The sequence below is a fragment of the Terrapene carolina genome, unplaced genomic scaffold (genome assembly GCF_002925995.2).
Source record: "Terrapene carolina triunguis isolate 2854851 unplaced genomic scaffold, T_m_triunguis-2.0 Scaffold130, whole genome shotgun sequence".
NCBI classification, from domain to species: Eukaryota; Metazoa; Chordata; order Testudines; family Emydidae; genus Terrapene; species Terrapene triunguis.
This window is the reverse complement of record NW_020664481.1, coordinates 3,814,685-3,824,908: the sequence shown is the minus strand read 5'-3', so window position 1 is coordinate 3,824,908 and position 10,224 is coordinate 3,814,685. Positions and strand designations below refer to the sequence as shown.

General features: G+C 47.7%; 1 protein-coding gene across 1 annotated transcript; it reads right to left on the bottom strand.

The window, feature by feature from the left end:
- Positions 1-575: 575 nt before the first annotated feature.
- On the bottom strand, positions 576-10,218 carry ZGPAT (zinc finger CCCH-type and G-patch domain containing). The gene is made up of 7 exons (XM_029911816.1): positions 10,004-10,218; positions 8,932-9,065; positions 6,755-6,913; positions 5,442-5,573; positions 4,102-4,510; positions 3,222-3,373; positions 576-1,412 (listed from the first exon to the last, which is right to left on the bottom strand). Exons 1-6 carry the CDS (start codon positions 10,192-10,194, stop codon positions 3,235-3,237), a joined length of 1,164 nt encoding a protein of 387 aa, XP_029767676.1. The 5' UTR covers positions 10,195-10,218; the 3' UTR covers positions 576-1,412; positions 3,222-3,234.
- Positions 10,219-10,224: the final 6 nt, after the last annotated feature.

Genomic DNA, 10,224 nt, shown 5'->3' with positions numbered 1-10,224 from the left:
ACAGATTATTCCTGGGGGAATTCTGCACCAAAAATTTAAAAATTCTGCGCACAATATTTTACAATTCTGCACATTTTATTTGTCAAAATAACACTACATAATCATGCCAGTTTCAATTATTTTGGTAATTTTATTTCAGAATACCTGTCAGTAAGTATGTCTGACACCCACAACCCCTCTCTCCCAGAGCCCAGTTGCAGGCCCCCCGCCAGCCAATACACCTGAACCCCGTACCCTCCCTGAGCCCAGCTATGAGGTCCCCCCGAGCCCAGCTATCCCTTCCCCTTCTCCCCTCCCCGCCCCAGAGCCCAGCCATGGGACCCCACCCACCTTGACACCCACCCGCTACCCCTCAGAGCCCAGTTGTGGGCCCACCTCAGCCCAGACATCCATCTCCTGCCCCCCCAGAGCCCAGACACCCGCCCCCTCCCATCAGAGCCCATGGATCCTGAGGGAGAAACAGCCTGATGCTGGGTCCCAGGCTTGTGTGGAGTTTCCTGCATGCTGCCCTCTCCTTCCCTCAGTGCGTGCTGGGAACTGCAGCTACTAGGAACTCTCTACTCTTCCCCTCCTCCTCCCCTACCCCCTGGCAGTGTCTTTTATGTGTGAGCTGGGCTCTGCCAGGATCAGCATCCCCTAGTGGCGGCCGGCAGCACTGCAGCCCATTTTTTTTGGGGGGGGGGGAGGAATTCTGCAGGCACAAGGTTAATTTCTGCAAAATTCTGCATTGCGCAGTGGCGCAGAATCCCCCCAGGAGCATATAACACCTGTAGGAGTTTGCTTGATTTGTTTTGTAGATGAATATAGTGAAAGAATAAGTTACCTTTTGATATAGTACTGTTCATTGTGAAGGATCACAAAATGCTTTACAGAGATTGCTTTATCCACCACTGACATGCAACCGTCTCAAGGTGAAACTGTTTAGGACAGTACGTGAGGAGGCAACTGAAACCACTGAGAAAATTCAAGGGACTCAAAATGCAGTTATGCTTATTGGACAATGGAACTAACATGCCCACTCTTGCAAAATAAATAAATAAAAGATGGCATGCACATGAATATTGGCAAAAGATAAGAAGCTCCTGTGCAAGACTCCTCCACCCTGACATGCTTTTCCAGTACCGGATCTCTCAGAGACAGATAGCCATGTGGAGCTGTTAATCTTATCACAAATTGTCACAAAGAGCACTCGTATGAGACCACTAACTGTACTTGGGAGCTAAGTGCATTAACCTTCTTCACCACCTGTCTCCCATTTCCCACCCCAAACCAGCTTTGCATTAACCCAATGCAGAGAGAAGACCCATACTTAGTCACAGAATGACAATCCTTGTGGTGTTGGTGCTGATTAGTTGCAGGCTTGGAAGGATACTGATGTGTTCAAGACAAAATCCACATCACCTTCATTTACACTGTAAACAGAAGAGATGAAACTTCAGCTCCTGTTTAGGGTCTTATGATAGTGCCCATTGCTGTAGGATCGAGTGCTTCTCAGGAAAGGACAATCACGAAAGATCTAATTTTCTTCCCGCATCCCTAAAGTAGCCAAGAATTTAGCGTGTTTTTTTTTAATGTATTTTCTCTCTCTCGTTCTTGCCCTCACTTCCTTTTCTGTCTCCTTTGCTACTCTTAAAATCACAGGGGGGAACTTCCACACCTCGGTCTGAGGCTGTGAAAGCTGTGGTCATTTTAATCATCCCGGCAGTGAATTCAATTGCCCTGACCTGTAGCCAAGGAAGCACTGTCTCCCGCTCTTGTGACTGTGACCCTTGAGGTTGACAGCTCTGTAATCCTTCAAAGGCATCTGAGAGGTGGAGATAAAAAGGCAAAACAAGTCTCTTCTAAGATAAAAGGGGTCGGATATCTTTTACTTTAAAAAAAAAAAGTGTTTTCTCAAGACACCTGCAAAAATTACAGAATCAGAAAATAAAGATGCACAGAAAAATACTCAAATGTATAGGCCACTGCCTAACACAGAATGCCTGACAGAATCAACACCTCCTCTACAGCAAGAACCAGCCACCACTGACAGAACCTGGCTGGGAGATTTTCAACTGCCTGAGATTGTCTGTACCCACTGCAGGGCAGGAGAGTCTGCTCAGCTCTCCTGCCTCCAGGATTGCATGAGCTCTTTCACAGGGATAGCTATGTGTGGTGGATACACCTGGACCTCGGGTCGTTTTGTACAGTTCTGTGATGTTTCATAACAAGGAGAACCTACTTGTTCACACAGATATCTAGAGCAGAAAAACTCAAAGCAGCCAGAGTGAAAGCAAAAGGCTGACTGTGGTATTGTTCCTGGCCGGCAGGTATGTAGCTGACCTGTTATGTACTTAGCTGTTTATGTGGTTACCACATTCCCCTAACTCTGGCCCTCAGTGCTGTGCTATGGAATGGGGCAGCATACCATATCGTCACCATTAGCATGCAGGCTGACTTAACAGGGAAGCCTAAACCTTTTGTACAAGGTTGGGACCCAGTAATACTTTTGCAGTCAGCTGGCAATAGTGCAAGGCCTGGGGATCTCAGAACTGAACACTGCCCTGCCTCTTCTCTTTCTGTTCCGTGTGCTGGCGCTTTAAAGAGCTACTCTAAATATCACAGCAACATCAGAACTAGTAGGGACAAACCCAGCATTGACTCCTGTGTCCCTGAGCGACGCCCAGAGCCAAGGACAGAGGGACGCTGATAGCTGAAGTGACCTGCCCTGGTTTTCACCAAAACCAGACCGTCTTTTCTGCAGTGCTGGAATGTGTTTGGGACTCAGTTCCCAGCCTAGTGGATAAACACGCAGACGCACAACCCACTGAGTCTCCAAGGCAGAGTGACAGGCCATGGGGCTCCCCTGGCTCTTCCCACCAGCTGATCTGTGGACAACCATGGTATCACCCGGGTGGCTATAGACTCTCTGGATGGAGAGAACTACCATGGTGATAACTGGGAAAAGGGAACAAAAGCAAGGTGCAGGGGCCTTTTTGTATAGCAGGTCAGTGTAAGCAGCTTGGGTCTTCTGAACACCTTCAGGAGTGAACAAGTACTCGCTCCCCCGCCCAGGAATGCTCAGCTCAGACAGCATCTGTTTTTATGGAGAACTGCTGCTTTTCACCCCAGTTTCACAGCTGGGTTGCCCAAGACCCAGAGGTGATGGCACAGCCCATCCCGGTTCCAACGCACTGAGTGCTGGCTCAGACATAATGAAAACCAGTACATCACATCAACACCTTTCCTTGGAGACTAGAACTCAGTCATTTTCTTGTGTGTCTCGGCTTTCTTCTGCTCCTGCTGCAGGCTGGCCTCCTGGGCCCGCAGCTGCCCCAGCTCCCTGTGGGCACCAGCTAGTTTCTCCTCCAGCTGGGCCGTGGCAATACTGTGCCTGAAAGCAGAAGACAGGCACATTAAGGATATCTAGCATGTTAAGAACAAAGGCTCCTCGTTAACATCTCCATTTTACTGCTAGGAATCCCAGTCTCAGCAGTGGGTGGATGTAAATGACCCGCTGGGAGCCATGAAGTGTCAGATATCAAGCAAAACAAGAGCCAGAGAACTGCGATTGTTCTTGCCATAGTACTCATCACAGAAATGCTACAAGGATGGCCCCGATCAGTGTAAAAAAATGAAGAGAAAATTCTGCAGGACTCTGGAGGGTTCTCCTCCTTCCTCGATTTGAATTCTGGCCCAGGGGTCCTTGCCTTCTCAAGGCAGCAATCAGAGACACAATCTGGTCCAAGTCATGGTTTGGAAGCTTTTGCCTACCACTTTATTCTAGGCCTCCTCCCATGCCAGTGGTTAGAGTAGGAACAGTGACAAACACCTTAGTCTAAGCTTAGCTCTTCTCCTACAGACAGCCACCTCATAGAATCCATAGGACTGGAAGGGACCTCGAGAGGTCATCTAGTCCAGTCCCCTGCACTCATGGCAGGACTAGGTATTTCTAGACCATACCGGAGTCCCCATTCTGGGTCCCCTTCAAAACTGTTACATTAAAAATAACACAATCCAACTTTTCACCTTCAGCTCCCATCACCTGCATGATCGGCCCCCAGCCTAAACAACAGGCCACCCAAAATCATTCTGGAACCTCAACCAGGGACTTCCCCATACCGTCCAACATTGCGTGCCAGGGCCTCCTGGATTCCCCTGATGGTCTTCTGCGTTTGGTCAATCTTCTCCATTGTCTGGAAGAGGCGGACACTGAGGGCCTTCTTGGTGCTCTTACTGGCGTGGTAGATCTCCTTGTTGTTTCTCTCCACTGGTGTCATTCCTCCATCCTGCTCCCCAGAGCCCTTCCCCTGAAGCTTCTCATTCAGAAAGTCAAAGACATTGCGGGGGGGCTTGCGGCTCCCTGCAGAAGGACGGCCAGCATGGTTTGCCTTCACTCGCCGTTTCCTTGACTTAGCTGGATCCAGCTGCTTCTTCTGAAGGATCTCAGCACATTGGTCAAGGGACTTCCCTTTAGGCAGCACTATGGCTTGCACTGGCTCCACTCGGCCCTCAGCGTTCTTCCCCAAACCTGAGGGAGGAAGAAGGGCACCAGATAGAAGCCAAATTCTAACAGTAGAGTCTTTCCATACACCAATGATTCCTCCCATTCCACCTCTGCACAGCTATCAGGCTCAGAGCAACAGAAAACAGTCTGTTGGGGCTCACTGCTGCTACCCTTGAAGTCAACGGGAGCAGTGTTGGACTATATACTTGATGGTAAGGTTCACTGCTGAGTGACAAGACATAAGATGCACCTTCCCCCATACACACCTGATCCACACTGTTACACACACAAGAACCTCAATGATACAGAACAGGGTCATGCAGCTGAGGTGTTGCAGTGAAGCCAGGCTTAGATTTGCACTGTCACTTCCTTGAGCAGAGAAGACATTCCCTTTCAAAAACAGGTTCAGTCACTCCACAAGAACAGGAGGCAAGCATGGGCAGCAGGCTGGCTTCCCAAGCCCACTGGGCTCAGCAGAACTTCAGTGCAAGTTGTCTCGAGTTAGAAGCTGGCTCCACCGGCTTTGAAGTCTGTGTTTGGGGCCAGAAGTCCCTGAGCCAGATCCCCCATTACCTAATGGCCTACAGGACAGCTGAATAGTTAAAGCTCTACTCTAACAGCTTTAATCATTTGGCCATTGCTTTAAAATCCCCTCCACTGATGTATCACGGAATATGAACATCAACACGCACACACCTGCATCCCCCCCCAAACAGCGGTATTAAGACTTTATCCCTTAACCGTACAAGGTCATTTTTTCAGCACCACCACACGTGCAATCCTGCATTTAGTATTGAATGCATACCCCATTCTGGGCCTGATCCAAGCAATGCTAATTAGACTTACTGTTACCCCATTCCCCGACTCTGCAGGAACAAGCCCCTGGTCCCTTTGTGAGGCTGGGATTAAGAAGCAGGCTCCTAGTCCTGCAGGGATTTTACTCTTCTGCCCTTACCTTTTCCAAACTCATATCCCATTTGAGCGAGTAGTTTGGAGCCGATGCCACGAGTATGGGCCTCCCAGCCACCAAAGGAGGAACTGCAAGCTGGAGCCCCTTCCCCATTCTCCAAGGGCCCCGAATCGATCACTGCAGCACAAAACAGAGATTGAGCAGTAAGGCTGGGGCAGCAAAGCACCAAGTGAAAACCTCAGCAGGCGTGACGCTGTGAGCAATGTTGCAAAAACCAGCAACCTCTCCCGCCACACAAGCAACTTCACAGCCTCTTCTTCAGTCCTCTGCAGTACAATCAGTTCTGCCCCCCCCCCCCGCCAATAGTTCCTACTGAACAGCCACTCCCTAATCCATCAGACCAGGGGAGGAGCATGAGGAGTAAGCAGGGTTTTAAATGCTGGGGTTCATGGGGAGATCCCTATTTACTACACACAGAAACCCCTAAGTCAGGCAGAATCATCCAGCAGTGTTAGTAGATCCTTTCCATGCTCCTGGGGTCCGGATAGATTTCACAGCTTCATCAGGACAGAATTCAGCATGCAGAAGAGCATCATTCTGTGCCTCCATCGTACTTCTAACAGATTCAATGGCACGGAGGAGCCTTTTCTCTATTTACCTAAAATTAAGGCTCCCAGGACACGCCCTGTTTCTATGATGTCGTTAGGGCACTAACCAGGACTGGGGAGAGCCAGATCCCTGCTCTGCCAGACTGCCGGTGTGACCTTCAGCAAGTCACCTAGTGAACGGAGGCACCCAGAGGAACCTGCACAGTGGCGATAACAGCACTGCCCTGCCTCACAGGAGAGGTGCATTAAAGATTTCAAGGCGCTCAGGTATTACAGTGATGGGTGCTATGTAAATATGTAAGACGAACAGATGTCCTGGGAACTTCCTTTGGAAATTTGAAGTCTCCTGGTTTTTCATTTAATTTTCAAAACTTTATTTTAGTAAATAAGTAGCTCGCCCAGAGTCACACAGCAAAACTGCAATAAGAACACAGGGGTTCCTACTCCCAAACCCCATTTCACTCCGGTATACCCTCTAGTCCCATTGGGGCTGAAATATGTTTCTTTTTCATTGAAGCTATTTATCTGCATCAGCTTAGTGAAAATCATTAGCATGAAACATCACAGCTATTTTAACTGGAGACCGTGATATGCATGATACTTAATGTCCTCTCATCTCCTCCTGCAGCAGAACAAGAGGAAAAAAACATTGTTAAAGTTCTACTAAGTTGGGCAATGGTCCAAGAGGACCTGAATTAAAGGGCAGACTTTGATCACTGACAGTTGCAGTTCACTCTCTGCCTTGTCTACCTTTAGCATAGCCAGAGTCATCCACGTTGTCTTCCTCAGACTCGGGAGAGGAAGAGTCTTCCTCGCTTCGCAGTGGTGGCATGATGCCATCTCCCTCCACGACAGCCTCCTTCAGCAGCAATGACTCAAACTTCACTGTGTAGTAACCACTGTCAATGTCTGCGGGAGGAAAAGCAATGGACTGCATGAGAAAATCTCCACGAAATTACTCCTGGGGGAATTCTGTGCATCTGCGGACGTGCAGAATTTCATCTGTCTCACATAATTTGGTATTTTCCCGCATAAAAACCCTTTTGCCTAAGAAGTGATGCAGTTCTGCCTTTTGTCCACCAGAGGCCGCTGTGGCGCCATAACAGCCAGCGGCGTTCATGCCGGCTGTTCTAGTACCACAGCGACCTCTGGTGGGTAAGAGGAGGAACTGCAGCACTAAGGCAAAATGTATTTTATGCGGGGAAAATACAAAGTTCTATGCCCAGAATTCCCCCAAGAGTAGAGTTCATCACAGCACCCTGCCCGCAGAGCCAGGTTAGGACAGAGTGGAGCACACAGGGCTGGCTGGGGAGTCACAGACGGGTTCAGAATGATTAGTGAGGGTGCCAGTCTGGAGCATGAGCTCAGAAGCTAGTGGGATGACAGTGTTGAGCCTGGGGACAGGGGCTGCAGAGACCCACAAGGAGGGGAGGTGCAGTGACTGAATGGGAGAGGCTTGGGGTCAGCCAAGATCTGCATGCGGGAGGCTTCCCAATACCCTAACAATCCCTCCCCCCCTACCACCAGAAAAACCTCCCACCCACACCCAACACCCTCCAGGTTCACTCCTAGGCTCCTCCTTCAGCTCTTCCGTTACCCCTGGCCCCCAAAGCCTTTGCACTGCTTCTGACAGGTGCAGGAAATACAGTTCTGTATTGTAATTTAAATGAATTACACAAAGTTCTGTACGAATATGCCTAGAAAGGAATCTATTTGTCAAAAAACAATTACCAGAATGTGTGTGTGTGTGTGTGTGTGTGTGTGTGTGTGTATTGTTACAGACATACTTGCTGACAGATATTTTGAAATAAATTACGAAAATAAGTGTAACTGGCATAATTATGCTATTTTGACAAATACAATATGTAGAATTTTCAAATATTATGGGAAGAATTTTTAATTTTTAATTTTTTGGTGCATAATTCCCCCAGGAGTACGAAATGTAACTAGAGGACCATGTTCATCCCCTCTTAGCTAATCACACTGACTTCAGTGGAACGACACCTGGGATGAGTGATCCAGGAACATCTATTTGGGGTTTTCTGTTGGAAGGCGGAACCATCATCACCCACTGCTACCATCAGATACTGCCACATGATACAAACACAGAGCTAGGGCCCTAGTAAACAGCACTAGGGTCATCACTTATCTTCAGTTTCTAATGGTACCAGTGTGTTTCACAGCATCTGAGCACATTAGTCAGAGTTTGTTCTTACAGGGGAAGGAGGATAGGTTTGGGGAAATATAAGAAATGCTACTTCACAGCAGCTTTGAGATGAAGCATGAGGAACAAATCCAACGTCCCCACACACACAGTGAAGCACCAGTCTAACACTCCTCTCGGTGACTGGTGTGCAGGCGAAGTTCTCTGGCTTTGTTTAAACTGGAACTGGATTAAAACAAGAGCCAGTGGTTCCAAGTATCTAATTTCAGGATTTGACAAGATATCAGGAATGATATTCGGACAAAGCTGAACAGGGGGTAGGAAAATAAAGGACAATTTACTCAACGTCTAGTTGTTTGTATTGATTCTTTCATTCTCTCTTTTTCATTTCTATGTCTTCTATTCTGCTACTATTCTCTTCTCCCAGGTCTCCCCAACTTTCCCTCTAGACCCCTGCCACCACTTTCCTGCCCTCTCATCCCTAAATCCTTCTCTGGTTTCCCTTTCGTAAAGATCATCTGCCTTTGAGGATCTCAAAGCACTTTACAAACCTTAATGAATTAAGCATCACAACATCTGAGGTCCCTCATAAGCCACACCCAAAGTCTGTGGCAGAGAACTCAGTTGTCTCAGACCCCCAGTCCTGTGCTTTAGCCTACAAGACCATCCTTTGCTCTGTTTATGTCTTAGGAGTTTAGTTAAAATGAAGACTGAAGTACTTCTGTTCACCTTTCAACACCCACCCAGAGAAAACAAGACTCACCAGTGATTTTTGCAGCATACCATATTCCATCATGGTGTTTCGCCAAGCAGGCTGAGCCCACTTCTAGAGAGCCGAGATTGGGCTCCTGAAATGGATGAAGCTCGTCCACAGATACCACTTGCCCATGGGAAAACCTGCAGGGGATATAGGGAGAAGCAATCAGATCTGCCCTGGTCTGAAGGGAATTCTAGAAAAAGTTTCCTTCCCTTATGGAAGTATGGGCAAATTGTCTGCCCTGTCCTCACCAATAATCGTGAATATCTTACCACTAGAGTAGTTTCAACTGCATAACTTATCTTCACTGTGTCTTACGGTACGTGTTCACTACCTGCCGTATCGGCGGGTAGCAATCGATTTATCCGGGATCGATATATCGCGTCTCGTTAAGACACGATATGTTGTTCCCCGAACGCGCTCACCGTCGACTCCGGAATTCCACCAGAGCAAGACGCGGCCGTCGATCCTGCGCCATGTGGACCCCAGGTAATTCGATCCAAGATACTTCGACTTCAGCTACGCTATTCGCGTAGCTGAAGTTGCGTATCTTGGATTGATCCCCCCGCCCCAGTGTAGACCAGCCCTTAAAAAAAGACTGTTTTATAGCATTATTGTATTCTATTAAACATGTGTCACATTCGACCCCAGAAGCAGCCGCATTTCACAGGCCAGTGACAAATCCATTAAAAAAACGACATGGTTCACATCTTTTAGGATAAAATGCACTAGCTAACTGCAAAGTTCTTATTAAGATGTGTTATTTTCCCTACAGTAGATCTTATTTTTTCCTCTTTAGCCAATATTTATTTAGCTACCCAATATATTAGAACTAATCCTTGTACTTTTCCCTCTAAGGATTTTCCATTGTCTCCCTGGGTTAGCTGAAGGAGTGTACACCCACTGACACAGAACAGTAAAATGACAACACTTTAAACAAATAAAAAGTTGTTTGGCAAAATTACAGCTGATTTAAAAACCAAGTAAGGTGAGATATTTACAAGTGAGAAGTTATTGCCACTGGCTGACATTGCCACTAATTGCCCTCTTACTACACAACAGAGATAAGCTTTTTTACCGACAATTCTCTTTAAATCTGCATTTGCCATCCAAGAAGAATGGACAAGGCTTCAAGGACTTGTGAGTTGGGTAGAGATACAGCACTCGGACTCCTGCACTGCCATCTTCCAAACACTCTGTCCCCACAATCATGGCATTATGGTACTCCAGGGTACCCCATGGACTGTAGTACGGGGCTTTAACCTTCATCCCACTCACTTCCTCCTCCTCTTCCTCAGA